The sequence below is a fragment of the Silurus meridionalis genome, chromosome 13 (genome assembly GCF_014805685.1).
Source record: "Silurus meridionalis isolate SWU-2019-XX chromosome 13, ASM1480568v1, whole genome shotgun sequence".
In the NCBI taxonomy this organism is placed as follows: Eukaryota; Metazoa; Chordata; class Actinopteri; order Siluriformes; family Siluridae; genus Silurus; species Silurus meridionalis.
In genome coordinates, this window is record NC_060896.1 from 4,593,746 (window position 1) to 4,612,412 (window position 18,667).

Genomic DNA, 18,667 nt, shown 5'->3' on the forward strand with positions numbered 1-18,667 from the left:
CTTTAACACAATACAGGTTGGGTCCATAGACTCATACTGATAAAGCTGCAATTCGGCCCTACCATCTGCATGCCATGAAAGAAATTAAAATCAGATGAGTCAGTATATTTTCTAATCTTCTCCAACCTTCTAACTGTCTTGGTCAACCTCAGACTCCTGTTTTTTTCTAGATCCGTAAAATCTTCCGTTAGTCCATCCACCCCAAGGTTTGATGACTTCTGAGTTGCTTTTCAGCTCTCCATGGATGTGATTATTTAAGCTCTTGTTGATCTTCTTGAACCGGTCAGGCTATTTTCCTCTGAACTCCCTCAGGAATCAGCAGAACTGTAGTGCACTATTTGCACCCACCATGTTTGAAGTGAACATTAACTGTAGCTCTTTATTTAGGTGTTCCTGAATCCTCCACTAAGAAGAAAGACATGAATCAAATAATAATGATATCTGGCAAAAAATATATAGAATAGTCAGTATGAGCTTGTAGACCATTCATGAGCTTACAGATGCCGACGATTGGCCAGTGCTTTCTTGACTTTCTCGACAAGCCACCAATCACACGCTCCGTTTTGAACTTGTTTTGATCGTTGTTGTTATTTACTTTTTGGGCTCATGATGAATGTAATAGATATCCATCAGTGTCGATCATTCTATTAATAGATCGATGTGCTGAGAGTCACATTAGAGTCTTTTCACATAAACTGAGTCGAATAAGCAAAGTTTCTTTTGACATAAATGATAATAAATCATAGTACCTTGGATACATTTTACCTACTGTATTTTAAGTACATGCTTTCTGTAATTCGTCCTCCAATGCATGACATAAACAGAGATTCGTACTCGTTGATTTGGACGGTTTGCCACAGAGAGATTCTTGGTGCATTTGTAAATCAATACATTTTTACTATCTCTAGTGCAAGGCTGAGCCATCTGTGCCTCGCTGAAGTAGGTCTTGGACAGGGTTGCATCCCCAGAGGCTAGATAATACCTAATTATTATACAACCAGGCAAGAGGGCACTCGTCTGAGTGTGTACATGCCTGCCTGTGAGCATTATAATCAGCAACGAAGAGTGCAGCGAGGAACGTCGGTATTGTGAGAGGCGTTAAAGGCAACTTGCCAGACGTCGCCGGTTAGTGCTGACTCAAGGAATAATACGATAGCGATGTTTGTGTGTTTATGTGTGGGTGGATGAATAAGGATTGGGATGTGCCTGAAGTCTCAGCAGCCTCTCTGCCTTTAACACAAACACACACACACACTCGTGTTGCATCACAACTGTTGCCCTTTGTGACCTTGCCGCCCGGCCGTGTCCTCATCTGCCAGTCACAGCCTTATCCACCCTCTTTTCCTTCCTCCCTGTCCCCATTTTCCCTCTCCCTCCTTTGTTCTCCCTCTCTCTCGTTCATACTGACTCCACATCGACGCACACACGGGATAATCACGAAACACATCCCCCTCATTAGCTCTTCCGTTGCACACGTCATCAGCTGGAGCATCTCTGCTGTGTGAGCATCTCCTCTGCATTTTCCGCCCCTCTCATCCTCCTCCCTTCCTTCTCTCCCTCCTCCTCTCCTGCGCCGTGTTCACACCCCTCCCCAAGCGAGCAGCCGCAGCAGGCTCTATGTGCGAGTGTGTTCCTGCATGTGCGCATGCGTGTGCGCTGGCCGGATGGAGCAGTTTGCCGGCACTGCAAGGTGACTGGACGAATGGTAAGAGCTCGCGGCTAGACAAGGGATCCTGCAGCATCCCTCTTTCCTTCTCACTCCTCCCTGTTCCCTCATTTTTCTCCCCTTTCTCTCTCTCTCTCTCTCTTTGGGTAGACGGAGGTGGACCAGCTGCCCTCTCTCCAGCGTCTCTTTCTCAGCGGTAACAGCATCAGCAGGTAAGATAAAGTGCAGCTGCATTACCCCCCTCCTCTCCTCTCCACCTCTCCACAAAAGTGCTAAGGTAGACATTTTTTTTTCTTTTGCCCTGCCCACGCATGAGGACTCACGCTTTATTACGTTATAACCGTGCTATCTGTGTGTAAATGCTGCAGATGTTTTATAAGTTCTTTATATATTTGTGTGTGTGTGTGTGTGTGTGTGTGTGTGTGTGTGTGTGTGTAAGAATATGTATCTTCTTTCACTTTCTCTCTCTCTCTCTTTCTCTCTCCCTCTCTTTCTCTCTTTCTGTCTCTCTTTCTCTTTGTGTTATATATTCGGAGTTCTGCATGTACTGCTTCTTTACTCTGAAATGCTTTGTCCTGTTTTTTTGCCGTGTCATGCGTCCACCTTCAGCCAAGCATTTAGAGAAAGAGAGGGAGAGAGAGAGCAAGAGAGTGAAAGAGTGACTCTGCATTTTTGTTCGTGACACTGGAAAAGTGGGACGAGAAGGAGATATGATGAAGGAGAGGTGATGTAGGTTATCATGTAGGTAATATTATGGTGATGGAAGACAGGATGGGGTGATGGAAGGGATGATAGATGTGTGATGGGATAATAAAGGGGTAATAGTGAGGTGATGGCGTTATGGTGGCGGTAATAATGGGGTAATGGGGGGGTTGATGGCAAGTGTAATGAAGTAGGTGATAGATGAGTGATGGAAACTGTGATGGATGGGAGAATGGAGTGGGAGATGGGGTGAAGAAGAGGGTGATTGAGGAGGTAAGGAGTGGGTGATGGAGGAGGTGATGGTGGGGGTGTTAAATGGGAGATGGGGTGAAGGTGAGGGTGATTGAGGAGGTGATGGAGTGGGTGATGGAGGAGGTGATGGAGGGTGATAGATGGGGATGGGGTGAAGGTAAGGGTGATTGAGGAGGTGATGGAGTGCGTGATGGAGGAGGTGATAGAGGAGGTGATCGATGGGAGATGGGGTGAAGGTGAGGGTGATTGAGGAGGTGATGGGTGTGTGGTGGAGGAGGTGATAGAGGGGTGATAGATGGGAGATGGGGTGAAGGTGAGGGTGATTGAGGAGGTGATGGAGAGGGTGATGGAGGAAGTGATGGAGGGTGATAGATGGGATATGGGGTGAAGGTGAGGGTGATTGAGGAGCTGATGGAGAGGGTGATGGAGGAGATGATGGAGGGTGATAGATGGGATATGGGGTGAAGGTGAGGTGATTGAGGAGGTGATGGAGTGGGTGATGGAGGAAGTGATAGAGGGGTGATAGATGGGAGATGGAGTGAAGGTGAGAGTGATTGAGGAGATGATGGAGGAGGTGATAGAGGGGTGATAGATGGGATATGGGGTGAAGCAGATGGTGATTGAGGAGGTGATGGAGGAGGTGATGGAGTGGGTGATGAAGGCGGTGATAGAGGGGTGATAGATGGGAGATGGAGTGAAGGTGAGAGTGATTGAGGAGATGATGGAGGAGGTGATAGAGGGGTGATAGATGGGATATGGGGTGAAGCAGATGGTGATTGAGGAGGTGATGGGATGAGAGGAACAGGTCCAGGGATAGTACTGATCACAAATAGATAAAAGGTCCAGGCTGATGAATTATTCATGCTGCAGTGGTTTGTTTGTGAGTGTGTGAGAGAAAGAGAGAGAGAGAGAGAGAGAGAGAGAGAGAGAGATGCAAATGTGAAGGACCCAAGCTGTGTTTTAGGTTACTCTCTTCTCTTCTCTTCTCTTCTCTTCTCTTCTCTTCTCTTCTCTTCTCTCTCTTCTCTTCTCGTTTAGTACAGTAGTAGGTGTTTATTAAATAGTGTGTGTGTGTGTGTGTGTGTGTGTGTGTGTGTGTGTGTGTGTGTGTGTGTGTAGTTTTGATGACCTGGCCTGTCTGGGAGACTCGTGCTCTCTGAGTGAGCTCACCCTGGATGGGAATCCTGTAGCTCAGGAGTCATGCTACAAACAGACAGCGCTGCGGTGCGTGCTTCCACTCCGACTGCTGGACATGAAGCGCATCACAGTAAGAGACTGTGTGTGTGTGTGTGTGTGTGTGTGTGTGTGTGTGTGTGTGTGTGTGTGAGTGAGTACTCGGAAAATCTCTTCTCTGGTCATTGCGAGCTCTGATGCATTGCCTGTATTTATACAACAGTACAAAAGTATCCAAAGACAAATGATAAATACATAAAGGAAACATTGTTTAATAAAGCAATATTTTTCTGTATCAGTTTATTTAACATGTGTGGAAGGAGTCTTCAATAGAGAGGTGTTTATAGATGGTATAATATCAGTTACTACAGCATATACACATATCAGGCATAACATTATGACATTATAACATTATGAGCAGTGAAGTGAATTACACTGATTATCTCTTCATCATGGCACCTGTTAGTGTTTGGATTTATTTATCAGGCAGCAAGCGAACATTTTGTTCTCAAAGTTGATGTTAAAAGCAGGAAAAATGGACAAGAGTAAGGATTTGAGTGAGTTTGACAAATTGTGACGTCTAGACGTCTGGGTCAGAGCGTCTCCAAAACTGCAGCTCTTGTGTGATGTTCCTGGTCTGCAGTGGTCAGTATCTATCAAAAGTGCTCCCAGGAAGGAACAGTGGTGGACCTGCGACAGGGTCGTGAGCGGACGAGGCTCACCCATGTGCTCCCATCCAACAGACGAGCTCCTGTAGCTCAAACTGCTGAAGAAGTTCATGCTGGAAATGATCGACCGGTCACGACTGTTTTGGCAGCAAAAGAGAGACCAAAACAATATTAGACACGTGGTCATAATGTTATGCCTGATCAGTGTATATGTTAATAAATGGTTGAAAGGTGTATTAAATGTGTAATATAATTGGTATGGTGTAATTAAATTCTCAAGTTATACGAAAAGAATCCATCTCAGGTTGATAAGTGTGACCCTGCGTTGCATCATCCCTTAACCGTAATGTGTTGTATATTCCTTACATAGTGAGGAAGATTCTTTGGGGGAAGAATCCAAACTCCATATTCGTTGGTCAAAGCAGATAAAAACGTGCATCTTTTAAATGTGTGATCCAGCAAGGTGGAGATTTTCACTGAGGATAATGTAGATGATGAGTATAGAAGGTTGGAGAGACTGCGGTTTCCGTCCTTTCTGAGTTTGTTCACCGAGTTGGGCTTCTTTTTAAAAAATAAAAAAAGGACAATTGTGACTTTTTAATGTCACCTGAGTTTTGGAGGCACGGCCTAAAGACTGATGGCGGGATTTTACAGTAGAGACTAAGAAGACGTGCCTTTATTTTTCACATGTACATTATAGAACATTAACATCTTTTCTTTGCATATCCCTTAGAAATTAGGAAGATGGGGTCAGAGGGCAGGGTCAGCCATGATATAGTACCCCTGAAGCAGAAAAAGTTTAAGGGTCATGCTCAAGGGCCCCACAGTGCCAGAAAGTGATTCTTTTTTTAATTATGGATATGCCACTTAATAATAACCAGCTTTACGTTATATACAAATGGTGTTATTGACCCTGTCGGGGGAAATAATTTGGAAAAGTAGCTTTCACAATGATAAAGAGGTAGCTGGTTGCCTGACCAGTATTTATTAAGCAAACTTTAATGGCTGAATAGATAAAAAATATTTGCAGTATTAGCAAGAGGCTGTGTATATTACGAACACACAAACACACACACACACACACACACACACACACACACACACACACACACACACACACACACTTGTATAACCGTTGTTAATGAATCCGTTTATCGTCAGAGACGCCTACGTCTCTTCTAATCCGACCTTCAGGGAGAAATCAGTAAGCGCTTCAGACACTCGCAAAAACTCATTTAGAAGTAATTCTTACTATTCCTCAGGACTTTCCATAAAAATCAGCTGATTCTGAGAAACACTGCTGAGTGAACAGTGTCTGTCTGATCTCGCCGCTGCTGCCGCCTCAGGCCAAGTGTAATTAAACCGCACAGGGAATTGGACACACTGCTTTAGTCTCGTTAGTCTTAATTACGATTCAGAAAAGTGCCAATTAAACCAAAAAGCATTATATTTGGTATTAAACCCATGAACAGCAGAGACATAGGTTCTATAGGAGATCAACCTGCATTTATACCAAACAACTGTGCAAATTTATGCATGTATAAATTAATTTCAATCACACTTATACATCTATAAATCTTTTTTATTTAGTTATTTTAATTACATAATTGAATATCTTTCATATCTTTTATCCTGGTGTCGGTGTGACTGCAATTCCCGGATCTTTACTGGAAAGACTGAACAATAACGAATGGGATGAGACTTTTGAAGTCGTAACTCGCTCAAAGGCAAACCAAACATTAATATCGTTATTATTTTACACAGGAACGACAGAAAATTACAATCGTCTTAAGAAAACTGAGCATTATCCAGTAGACTTTATGAAGATTTTGTTTAAATAGTATAACGATAATAATATTCAAATGTAATTGTAATTTAATAAAAATGCATAAAATGTTCATAAATATATTACAGATGTACTTTTTTAAAATAAACCTAGCTTAAGTTATTAACTTACTTAACTACTTATTTACTCATTAACTAACATAATTACTAATTACGTACATATTTTCTTACTTACGTACTTGTTTACTCACTTATTTGCTTACATATCTACTTTCTGACAGACGTAATTACTTACTACTTTATATTACTTACACACTTACTAATGTTCTTAATTACTAATTGCTTAATTATTTATTTACATACTCAACACGGTTTGAAATAAACACCTCCTCCCCAACCCGCTAAATATGTTTAAAATGCACGTAAACGTAAAAGTAAACGTTAGCTGTCAAATCACTAGATAATCCAGTGGCGTACATATGTTTTATAAATGATGCTCCTCACTTTGCTGGGGAAGTTCACGTAGGTCAAAAGTTTGTGCAGATACTCAACTTATGAATCATAATGATATGTTAATTACAACCAATCTGGTTTACTTGAACATACCTATCACTGGACGTGTATGTCAAACATAATACACTATTTGGACAAAAGTATTGGGACACTTGACCTTTCCAGCTATATGGGGTTCTTCCCCAAACTGTTACCACAAAGCTGGAGGAACTCAATTGTACAGGACGTCTTTGGATGCGGTATAACACACAAAGCGAGCTCTATGAAGATATGTGTTACATGCTTTGTAGAGGAGATCTTGAGTGGCATGCTATAGAGCTCTGATCTCAACCCTACTGAACACCTATGGGATGAATTGGAATGCTGTCTGCACCCCAGGCCATGTGTGTTTACAAGTCATATATACTGTAATATATTTATATATAAGCTATAAATTTTACATTAGGTTTCTTACTTACTTACCTACTTATTTACCATTGTAACAGCACCCACTTTATTGGAGAAGATTGGAACCGTTCAGCAGAACGTGAGGAAGTGTAAATCTCATTGGGATTCCCCTTAAATCAGGAATGACTGGTGTAATGTAGCTCGTTTTGTGAAAGGGAAATCTGGCTCCGCTTGATTGTTTCCTTCCAACTCGTGAACTTCTGTAGTGGTCCACCCACGCTTCTCTGTATCAGCATGGCACGCAGAGCAAGTTCCAGACTGTTCTACAGGAAAAGTGTTTCAGAACGTACTTCTTCCCTGTGCAGATTGGAGTGCCCTGGTCTGTGGGGATCTCGTGCTGACTGACGTGTCAGAGCTTGGGAGGTGTAAGGGTGTGACTCGACATGCCCATCAGATACGATTTTCACAAAGCAGGGTCAACTGATTGACATCTGTGAATGAGTCTAGGAAAATATGTTACCTTTGGTTGCATCTTGTTGCTAATAGTGCTGATGATAAACGTTTTCCCCTCAGATGCTTGCTCTGGTTTCATTTGTCCATGTTGGTTGTTTAGGCTGATCATAATCTGTGGAATGTTTTTCTCTGTATCTATGGCTGAAGGCTAAACATTTTGAATTTCTACTTATAGCGTCAGGCTCATTATGAAACCGAACCTCACAAGGCTGCCAGTCATCATGTAATAGGTTTATAGAGGTCTAATTTCATTAGCAGAGAAAAAAACAGTGAGTTGATGCTTTTCCAAGAACTACACCTCCTGAAATCTTTTATTGCTCTTATACTACAGCAATTTTCAAGGCTATAGAATCCATCAATATTATAGAGAAATGCTGTATAGCAGAGGGCTGCATCACAGACAAGAATCTCATAAATTGAGAATGAGAAATAAAGCAAGAAACCTAATTAACACAATGCAACAAGTCTCCTTTCACTGTAGCCACAGCTGCACCTCCCCCATACATCATCTCTAGCAGAAGCATCAATATTAACCTCACAAATTTGTGCATTCATGTGCATTTTTTCTGTCCATTTAATTTGTGCATTTTTTCTGTGCACTTTTTTCAGTGCATTTCTGTGCATTGCGGTTTTCCTGGGGATTTAAAATTAAGGCGCAAAAGAAACCAATGCTAAGGAAAACGAACCAACCATATGGTATGAGTCAGACATGTGAACATAAAAAAGTAAGTTTAAGTCACTGGCTATAGGTTTTCTTTGAAGCCGAGAAAGTCTGGTGTCCTGCCATATGCCCTAAAACGAATCACAAAAAGGAAAACATCTGGTCTCCAATTTGATTCTGTAATCTCTCTGAAAATCTCCACCCTGGGCATGATCCTCCTTACATTTACACACTTGTTTCTTCTAACCTGAATGTTCTGTCCATGTACAGTATTCTTTCTGTAGCTGGTCTGTGAACAGAGTGTCTCTGGATTTGTTCTGCAGGAGGAGGACAGACGCGCAGCAAACCTTTTAGCGCGAAAGGAGGATGAGAAGAAACGTGAGAGCCACAAGCAAGCCGCTCACAAGGTAGATGCCCTCCAAATATCCTGTCACCTGTCTGTGCATTTCCTGCTGTTTCAATTCTTAAGGATCGCTCTCGTCTGCTTTTAAGCGACTAGCGTGATATCTTTAGCTGATATCCTGCTGCTGCCGCCTCAGTGACAGGCTGCTCTTTAGGCTCATGCAAGGAGGAAAAGAGGACACTCATTAGATGAGTCACTAGAGAGCCTTAATTGCGTTTGTAGAGACACTTGAGTACTTTTGAGACACTATTCCTCAAAGCACATTGTTAGTTATTGTTAGTTATGATCTAATAAAGAAAAAAAAAAACAAGGTAGTAAGATAGTTTACCACCTAGAACAGGGGTCCACAAACTCTTTTATGTGAGGGCCACATCATTTTTCCTTTATTTAATGGGGGACCAGGTTGGTCTGAGTCAAAATATTACCAAAATAACTACCAGTATTATGGTGGAGATTTTATTACATAAACAAATGAGCATTACATTTCAATAGATATATAGCTTATTATAAGAATAATGGATAAAAAAACAAACGTAACACTCCATGTAAAATATTACTGAACTTTATTACAAAGAAATATATACTAAATCATGAAAATGTGCAACAGTAAATACATATGAATATATTTATGAATAAATCTAATTATATAATTAATAAATAATACATTTATATATTATAATTAATAATTAATATATATATATTCTCTGTGCAGTGCAAGTAACAAGTAAAAACAAACAGCATATGGTGTCAGTGAATTGCCTCTAGAGGCCGCTCTTGTAATGACAGCGGACTGGAAGCCGGAAAAACTATCAGTATGGATTTTTGCAGATACTGTAGCGATAGTTCCAGCAATCAAATATGGGTAGTAATCTTTATTAAAAACAAAGATAGATTTTAATAATAATCAAGGTAAATAAAATTAATAATAAAGGTCAAGAGTTAGGGTTAGTGTGTTAGGTTAATGTGGCTTTTGCATTTTTATAAAGTACACTTTTATACATAAATACACTGAATTAGGGTTTTATGTAGTTATAGGAAGCAAAACATCTAATTAAAAATAGTTTCCGATTTCCGATTATCAAAATAATTGTAAATTTCAGCCCTAGTCTGAATACTTCCTGAAGTATCTGTGTCATCTGGGTATCAATATCAGCTGCTATTTAAGGCTTAAGTCAGTGGTGGATGAAGTACATAAACCATGTTGATGAGTAAAAGTAGAGATGAAATCAGTAAAATATGACTTTAGTAAAAGTAAAAGTGTCCCTTTAAACTTTCACTTGAGTAAAAGTAAAAACGTATTTGCCTTCAAATGTACTTAAGGATCCAAAGTATTATGGTTTACCAAAGTACTCTTTGCTTATTCAACTCAGTTTATATGAAAAGACTCAAATGTGACTCTCAGCACAACAATCTATTAATAGAAGAATAGTCAAACACTGATTTATTTCTATTACAATTATCATGAGTCCAAAATCTTCTTTTCAACTACTTAAAAAAAATCATGCAAATAAGACCACTGGTGTTGTGGGAAGTTCGAGTCTGGAGTTTCTTCATCATTTATTCATCTCTAAATGTTCTGCTTGCTGTTGAACTGATGCTGAACTGTATGTTGGTGATCAGTAGATTCCACCAAGTGCCAGGCAAAAGTTCAAAACAAAGTGCGCCTCTCGACCCTGATTGGTGGATCGCTGCGTGTTTGACCAGTTGAGTTTTTTATCCTCAGAAATAAAACGAATGACTGATTTCGCAAAATGTAGTTGAGTAAAAAAGTTATTAGACTTTGAAATGTAGTGAAGTGAAGTACAGATGCGTAAAAAAGCTACTTAAGTACAGTACCGAATTACATTCACTTCCTCACTGTCCACCTCTGGCTCCAGTAACAATAGTTCCAGAGACCTCCTTCTGTCTGTTACAAAGTACTGACACTGAAGACTCCTTCCAAAAAAAAACCCCAAACAGAAGAGTGCAGAAACATGTCAAGACAGAATTTCTAGATGTGTTTAGATTTATTTTCTGCTCCTTAATTTAGCTCTAACATAAGGACTGGCAAAGTCTTGTTTTTTTTTCGTGTAATGTGTGTGATTTATTTGTTTTTCTTCATGTCTGTGCCCATAGAGGGCTGGAGGATGGTGCAGAAGTGGGAGAAAATAGTAGGAGTTGATGGTTTCATTGTAATTGAAGCCAGATAATCCCTGATAAAATGTCAACTCCTTTATGCCTTATTACACACACACACACACACACACACACACACACACACACACACACACACAAAGGAGTGGCACATTCCATACCTGGTCGAGGAGAAACCTAATAAGTGGCAAAAAGAAGCTCCTCTTATAGTTCCTCTATGTGTCCAGCTTTGTCTTTCACTGTAAAATGTTGCTCTGTTTCATTTGCACATGATGTCATGGTTGTGATCCCCTTTAATTCTCCACTAATCTCATCTTTCTCATTTGGGTTTCATAACAAGGGTTTTGAATGTGCCATCTCATGTGCCATCTGATAGCCATCGATGAGCTCAGTGACTGCTGTTTCATTCCTGTGGAGAAAATCTGGAGACAGAATGAACCAGAATGATAGGGAGAAATCACAGAGAAAGCACAGCATGTAATGGAGCAATTAGAAAGCCAGAGCTCTGTTTTGTATAGGAGCAAAGCTCTGAACTTGTTTCGTGTACTGCCTAAATCTGCTCAAAAAACAAATATCTGCAACCAGCAAAATGGGTCAGAACGATACTAAAAATATGTGCCTCAGCCACAGGCACCAAAAGCATCACCTTAAGATATTATTTTCACTTATTTTCATGTTGTGGTTGTTTTTTTAAGCCATATTTAAGCTACAGATCATTTACCAGTGATGTCCAGTATATGGACGAAGGTATTAAGACACCTGACTTTTCCAGGCATATGTGGTTCTTCCTCAAACTGTTACCACAAAGTTAAAGGCACACAACTATATAGAATATGTTTGCATGCAGTAGCATGAAATTCTCCACAAAAGTCATCTCCATGAAGATACGGTTTGAGTGGCCTCCTATAGGCCTTACTTTTCCAACAATATATTGTTTTTCCCCACACTGTTACCACAAACTTGGAGACACAAAGCCAGCTCCATTAAGAGATGCTTTACATGGGTTGGAGAGTAACATCTCTTGCTATAGAGCTCTGACCTCAACCCTACTGAACACCTTTGGGATGAAATGGACAATAACCCCAGGCCTCCTCACCTCACCTACATCAGTACTTGACTTTAATAATGCTGGCTGAATTTCAGACAGATCTCCACAAGAACAATCCAAAATCCAGTGGAACATCTTCCAAGAAGATTTAAGGTTATGTAGCTAAATTGACCCATTTATTACCCCTTAAACTGGTTCTCATTTCAACTGATCAGTTCCAGGGATTACATATGGCCCAGCTAATAAAGGTCAACTTGTGCAGGTCTTCTGATGGCCAGGATGACTTGACATTTCTTCTTCTTCTTCTTTTGGCTGCTCTCTGATCGCCACAGCGGTTTATCTGTCTCCATACTACTCTGTCCTCTACATCTGATTCTTTCAAACCATCTACCTGCATGTCTTCCTTTAGCACATGAATAAACCTCCTCCTTGGTCTTCCTCTTTTCCTCCTTCCTGGTGGCTCCATCCCCAGCATTCTCCTACTGATATACCCCATGTCCCTCCTCTGCACATGTCCAAACCATCTCAATTGCGCCTCTCTCACCTTGTCTCCAAAACGTCCTACATGCGCTGTCCCTCTAATAAACTCATTTCTATTCCTGTCTATCATTGTTACTCCCAACGAAAACCTCAACATCTTCAGCTCTGCTATCTCCAGCTCCACCTCCTGTCTTTTACTCAATGCCACTGTCTTTAAACCATACAACATCTCAGGTCTCACCACAGTCCTATAAACTTTCCCTTTCACTCTCATAGATACTCTTCTATCACAAATCACTCCTGCTATCACTCTTCTCCACCCACTCCACCCTGCCTGCACTCTAATAGTCTTCTGGTGGCCATGATGACCTGAATGTTCTTCTAGTCGCTTAAAAGCTGCTATCCAAATGCATGTTGGAAAAGCTGCTATTAAACTGTGATGTCGCTTTTTTTTTCTTTTCTCGTCCGCACCCAGGAGAAGCGCCGGCTGGCCATCCGAAATGCAGCGCAACAGTGGGAGGAGTCAAGGAGCTTCCTTGAGCTGCCAGCACAGAACGGCTCTAAAGAGGAGCTGAGCCCAGAGAACACCCCGGCCCACAGCCCAGGACAGACCAATGGGATCGCTCAGGAGCACTCACCCGATGACCTCAGGTAAAAAGTTTGCAGGAGTCATAATTTTAGAGTTTATTAAGCAATTATATTCTTAATAAGTGTAAAAAAAAAAAAAAAAGAAAATAGACAATAACGAATTCAGTTCTTAACATGACAATGTATTATTTGTTCAGAACCCTATTTCGTTACTGTGTCCAGATTGGCAAGACTTAATGTGCGATATCGTTTTACCCACATCTACAACTACAGATTCACAATGAAACAGTTAAATATGGAATAAAACAGGTCAGGGTGTGTCATGATTGGTGAATAATCAATGACAGGGTGATGTGATGTCACACAAAGTTTCTTTTTCTTACATAATTTACTGGCAGAAACAGTAGCTTCATTGTTGTCTCTGTACCTTTTTACAATAAATACAGAAAGGTCAGTTTCTTCGGTGGCACTGGAGACTCCTTCCATAAATGCTGAATAAAAAGTTTTGTTTTATTGAAGCGTGTGCTCGTGTTAATGCTCATTAACGTAAACACGAGGCGTGCCTTAAAGCCAATACTGTCAAAACTGATGTTAAAGGAAATTAAGCACATTTTCTGACCAATCAGAATTGAGCATTCAGCACTGTCACAGTATAGAAGCAATACAATGTTGTAAACATTGTCCATGTTATATATATTGGGTAAATCATCCATGATTGTTGTTACTTTTAGGCTTATGACACTCTCGCTCTTTCCAAGGAAGAGATCAAGTGCTTTCTGATCTTGTATCTGTGATCTCTCATGTGTTTCTCTTTTCTCTTTCTCAGACGGGACAGAGGGAGTCCTCTAACTGTTCCTGAGCGTCCAGCAGGGGGCAGTGACACTAAATTGCGTTCAAACAGTCGCCCCAACAGCCCTCGAGACCCCAAGTACGTGCGCGCGTGCACAAACACACACACACACACACACACACACACACACACACACACACACACACATTCAAAACATTCTGTATCATTCCTCTGTTGAAAGTCTGCTAAAAATGCAGCTTGAATCCAAAACCTGTTAAGTAGATCACGTCTAGACATTTCCCCATTTCCTCCACTCGCATCCCCACATTTACATTGACATTACAGACACACACATGGATTACTTGCTACTGTGTGTGTGTTTGTGTGTGTGTTTTTGTTTTTGTTCCATTATACAGATAACTAAATGTTCAGACACACACACACACACACACACACACACACAAATGCACCATAACATACTTTAAAATACTGACACCATTTTTCCTACTTCTGAAGACAAACACATGCCGCCTGTGTTTAATTAATTTCAAATAAATATTTGTTCGCCTTTTTATCTTTCTCTTTTGAGACTAAAGAAAAAAAAAGAAAAGTTATATTATATTCTACCAGAGGCACTAAGACTACCTGAGTCACTACCTAAGTCACTAAGACTACCTAAGTCACTACCTGAGGCACTAAGACTACATAATCACTACCAGAGGCACTAAGACTACCTGAGTCACTAGCTAAGTCACTAAGACTACATAAGTCACTACCTGAGGCAATAAGACTGCCTAAGTCACTACCTGAAGGACTAAGACTACCTAAGTCACTACCTGAGGGATTAAGACTACCTGAGTCACTACCTGAGGGATTAAGACTACCTAAATCATTACCTAAGGCACTAAAACTAAGTCACTACCTGAGGCACTAAGACTACCTAAGTCACTACCTGAGGGACTTAGACTACATAAGTCACTATGTGAGGTTCTAAGACTACATAAGCCACTACCTGAGGCACTAAGACTGCCTAAGTCACTACCTGAGGCTCTAAGTTTGCCTAAGTCACTACCTGAGGGACTAAGACTACCTAAGTCACTACCTGAGGCACTAAGACTACCTGAGTCACTATTACTTTAGAGTAGTTTATGTGCTTAGGTTACACTTTTAGATCTGTAAATGTGCTTTACTTGAATCTTTTCTCTAACAGAAACCCTTGATCTTTTGTTAAAGTCTAGATCCATTAACCAGCTGTCTAGAGGCAGCTTTAACATTAATTAAATGAATTCACTATATTTTGTGTAATTTTATTAAACTGAGCAGCAAAAATTTGTATTTTACTCTAAATCACTATATAAGACAAATAATCGTAAAGAATTTCAGTGTGGAAAGTTGAGCCACGTCTTATACAGATCAGGAGCTTCATAAAAAAAGTGACTGATAGAAATATAAGCATTAAGAAGTCCTGATATGGAGAATGAAATGTCATGAAAGAGAGTCAGCAGAACAGGGAGTGTGTTTTTCATCCCATCCATTACCTTCCCACACCTCGGGCCATCCCATGGCTCGGTGAGATAACGCCGTCTGACTGCGTTCTGCTTTGACCTCCAAAATACGTCAAACGCAGCACTGTGTGCCTGCCAGAGCATTCGAACATACATCACACCCTTTCCTCAGCCCATGTAAAAAAAATAGCTATTATTGTTGGACGTATTTCAGCTGGCACTTATTCAGTTGCTTATAGGCAACATGAGGACATAGCTTTGTTTCTCTATCTCCTTTTCCTGCCCATCACAGGCGTGTTTGTTTTAGGGACCGCGTCTCCAGGACGCTGCTCGTCCATTATCTGAGATTGTAGGCAACACTGTGATACCCTGCAGCGTTGATTGTGCTAGTTGCATGTGCATGTGTGTGTGCTTTGAGATTGAATGATTGAGGTAAGGGATCACGGCTTTCTGGTAGTTCCTGCTGTCTGCAGGTCCGTTCATTGGATCAATGCTATATGGCACAGAATTTTCAAATTCAGAGCTCTGGGCTTTATTTTTTCCATTACATAAAATTTTTCTTGTAAATAACATCATAACAACCTGTCTGAAGGGTCTTGGTTTGGGTCCATTCAAAAGTTAGCGATTGGCGATAATAAAATGAAGCTAAACTGCAGAGCTCCATCACTGCATTGATGCCATGTGCTTCTGAGATTTGGAAATAGAAACATTATTTTTGCGATACGAAAAGTCTTCTCAATGCATGGGTGAGTTTTGGGATTTTTACACCATTTTTACACCATTTGGCACTACATTTACAATTAGGATATATATTGAAGATATATATTAGATATGGAGATGTATATATAGGACATATATATAACTGAGGAAATTTTCCCTATATGCTATGTCATGCCCTATATGCTTTATTTAGAGAATGACCCTATATGGGCAAAAGTATTGGCACACAATTGTATAGGATGTCTTTCGATGATGTAGCATGAAGTTTTCCCTTCACTTGAACTATGTTCCAGTACGACGATGCCCCTGTGCACATAGAAAACTCCATGAAGATCCACTTTGCATAGGTTGGAATGAAAGATCTTCTGCTCTGACCATAGCCCTATTAAACACCTTTGGGATAAATTGGAATGCTGACTGCACCCCAGACCTCCTCACCTCACCTACATCAGTACCTGACTTTACTCACACCCTTGTGTCTGATTGAGCACAAATGTCCACAATTACACTCCAAAATCTAGTGGAACATCTTCCCAGACATGTGGAGGGAACTATAAGAGTAAATTGAGACTAAATGTAATAAGAATTAAAGCACAGACCGTACTTATGACCAGGTGTCCACAAACTTTTGGCAATATATCTAGGTGGGTAATTATTTGTAGTATGAAAGCAAACACAGTAACAAACAAAACGAAAGTATGAATTTTACTTTTGCAGATTTACCAAATAAGTGTGGAATATACAGTATGCTCTCTCTCTCTCTCTCTCTCTCTCTCTCTCTCTCTCTCTCTCTCTCTCTGCTGTCTTTGACTTTTGAAGCTAATGCGCCCTTCTAGAAAATCACAAGCCCCTCCTTCTTTATCTCGACTAAATATACCCCTTGGTTTTGCAGGGCTTCCTGGAACAGCCAGGTTTTAATTTGGATTTGTTTGGCTTGGATGGAGATAATAAAGTTTGGATAAAGCGCATGATGAACACGAAAAGTGGCTTTCGGGTTCAGCCGAGTTCAACACAGCGTAGCATCACATCATTACTTAATCAAAGTCTGTTTTTGGTTCTCAGGTTTCCCTTTTTTTTTTTTTTTTTTTTTTAACAAGTCCCACCAATTATATATCATTTTTAGATTCCTGTTCTTAAAAACCACAACAATAATTATGTCTGGTGGTCGAATTCATGTCTTGCTTTGATCTCGGACTAGTCGACTTATTATTTTGTACATTTGGCCCTCTTTTTCTCTAAAGGTTTAGTAGTCTGGATAGTTTTTTTTTTATTCTCAAGTACAATGGCCAGCTTTTACACCGTTCTTCCCACACCTGTCCACATTCAGCTCTTTCCTGAAATAAATCGGACAAATTCCTTCCTGTTCTCGGGATTCCCTGTGTGGCTCTAGTGTTACGCCGTGTCTCGCCGCAGTCTGAGTCCCGGTGTACGAAACCCGAATAAGCTGATCGGACTTATTCAGGTGTTTCATTGCTAAACACCGGTGTCCGTGTAGCAGATTCGCTGGCAAGTCGGTGTCACAAGGCCACGGCGGTACCGGGTCACGGAGCACCACCCGGATATAGAGCCTTCCTGAGACTTACCATGATCCTCCACTCTCACGGCTTCATTATTAACTATACCATGTCCGGTGCAGCACCCAGGAGGCAAGCAAATTAGGCCAGACGGATGTCTGTGCTCTCCTACACACCGATCGGGTCTCGGTTTTAACTAACACACTCGGTTCCTCTGTCCTATTGACACACCGTATACAAACGCAGTGCTTTGTGAGAGGCTCACCGATTAGCATCAGTGCTAATGGATCAAGCCGATAGGAATTGGCAGTGCACCATCTATGCACTCAGCTCTGTAAGCAGTACTATTCTGTCTACTGTGTGTACGTCTGGACTCCCCGTTCTTCACATCAGGGCTGCTGTAGGAATCCACAGAATGAATTCTCCTCAGGAAATAGCATACTACAGTGTATACCTTTTTTAATTCTTTAAATAAAGCTTATGACATGTTTATGATACGATTAAAGGAAGTGTATAGATTATAGTTTGCTATACATTTCCCTTTACCACCAGAGGTGTAAAGAGTACCTGAAAATCATTCTTAAGTAAAAGCCCAGGACCTCCACATCCAGCATCTTTACCTCTAAGATTGTCTGACTGCTGCTGCAAAAATCGGTTTGCATAACCAAAGAATTTCTGCTTAAACTGTCAGAAAGCGTCTCAGGGAAGCTCATCTGCATCCTCATCGGGGTCTTGACCTGACTGCAGTTCGTCGTCCAAACCGACTTGAGTGGGCAAATGCTCACATTCGATGGCGTCTTAGGTTAAGGTTAGGAGAAAAGTTCTCTTCACGGATGAATCCCGGTTTTCAATATCCAGGGCAAAACACTTGAGGCAAATGGTGGTCACAACAGATACTGACTGGTTTTTAAACCCCTCCCGGACCCCCAATACAGTAAAACTGCACATTTTAGAGAGGCCTTTTATTGTGGCCAGCCTGAGGCACACCTGTGCAATAATCAACGCAGCTTTACACAGATAATGTGGTGATAAAAATGAATAAGATGTTCTTTATAAGAGTATGTTTTCCCTGATGAACGAGCCAGTGGTGACTGTGCCAAGGAAAAACTCCCCGAGACGGCATTAGGAAGAAACCTTGAGCGGAACCAGACTCAAGAGGAAACCCA

At 40.9% G+C, this 18,667-nt stretch overlaps 1 protein-coding gene across 3 annotated transcripts in view; it reads left to right on the forward strand.

The window, feature by feature from the left end:
* The window catches only part of LOC124395520 (leucine-rich repeat-containing protein 49), a 44,905-nt gene that overhangs the window by 19,097 nt on the left and 7,141 nt on the right, over nt 1-18,667 (forward strand). For all 3 annotated transcript variants that reach the window (XM_046864069.1, XM_046864068.1, XM_046864070.1), the window contains 5 exons: nt 1,817-1,878; nt 3,740-3,887; nt 8,644-8,727; nt 12,860-13,035; nt 13,799-13,900. In XM_046864069.1, the coding sequence (XP_046720025.1) occupies nt 1,817-1,878; nt 3,740-3,887; nt 8,644-8,727; nt 12,860-13,035; nt 13,799-13,900 (572 nt within the window). The remainder of the gene's footprint in view (nt 1-1,816; nt 1,879-3,739; nt 3,888-8,643; nt 8,728-12,859; nt 13,036-13,798; nt 13,901-18,667) is intronic.